We start from the raw sequence: 918 nt of genomic DNA, 5'->3' as shown, positions 1-918 counted from the left end.
CTGAAAGGAGGGAGTGAGAGATTTCAAAACCATTCAAAATATGTTCAAATGACCGGAACACCACCCCCTGCCATTACCCCCCCCCCCCCCAAGGCTGAATGAGGGAAGGAGATCAGAGAATCTACCAAGGTCTCCCATTTTCTAGGGAGTCGCCCCTTGGGCCCTACAATGACTTAATAGACATAAGCCCAAATGGCACTCAAGTCCCCCCAGCAGTTCATACCTGTGGAAAAAGAGGTCTTTCTTCTTTAACTTTCTTGACACAATCTGCTACAAGCCTCTTCATGGCTTTGGGGCAATTCTTGTATAGCTTACTGAGATCTGGAGATGCGTACCCTCGACCAACCATAAATATTATCTAAGGAGAAGAGATACTGTGTTATTGCAACAGGTTATTCCTTAATATCTAGTTCCTCATCTCATCAACTGTTTGAATAAACTTTCCTGTTGCTAGCTACATTCACCTGATCTCGGTTGTTGATGTGTGAATATGGTAGCTCCCCTGTCATCAGTTCATAAAGCACAATGCCATAGGAGTAGACATCCGATTGAAAGCTGAATGGATTGTTGTCCTGCATGCGGATAACTTCTGGGGCCTGAAAAAGATGTATTTCCATAAACATTATTGTGAGGAGGGTTGAAGGATGAGATTCTGTTAGAAACCAAATTCAGGAAATATATTTTGCTCCCATTGAGAAGGTTGAAGGCAGACATTTCTAAATTTTCCTTACAAACAGGAAGAGGTTAGATAAGGAATAAATTGAGACAGGAAAATGAGAATGCAGTCTAATCTGAAAATGAGAAACTCATATTTGTAAAAATAGTTGCATATATGGAAAAAAATAATTCACAATTCTGAATTTGAACACTAAACAAGTATTAAGTAAATGGATGGATGAATCCCTTTCCAGAAGCCCC

The 918-nt window shown here is 40.4% G+C and overlaps 1 protein-coding gene across 5 annotated transcripts in view; it reads right to left on the bottom strand.

The window, feature by feature from the left end:
- Window positions 1-918, bottom strand: part of RAF1 (Raf-1 proto-oncogene, serine/threonine kinase) — a 106969-nt gene that overhangs the window by 2232 nt on the left and 103819 nt on the right. For all 5 annotated transcript variants that reach the window (XM_074198534.1, XM_074198533.1, XM_074198531.1 and 2 more), the window contains 2 exons: window positions 465-596; window positions 224-358 (listed from right to left, as the gene is read on the bottom strand). In XM_074198534.1, coding sequence (XP_074054635.1) covers window positions 224-358; window positions 465-596 — 267 coding nt within the window. The remainder of the gene's footprint in view (window positions 1-223; window positions 359-464; window positions 597-918) is intronic.

Source organism: Macrotis lagotis, chromosome 8 (genome assembly GCF_037893015.1).
Source record: "Macrotis lagotis isolate mMagLag1 chromosome 8, bilby.v1.9.chrom.fasta, whole genome shotgun sequence".
Classification (NCBI taxonomy): Eukaryota; Metazoa; Chordata; class Mammalia; order Peramelemorphia; family Peramelidae; genus Macrotis; species Macrotis lagotis.
The sequence above is the reverse complement of the archived record's forward strand: the minus strand, read 5'-3'. Positions and strand labels throughout refer to the sequence as shown.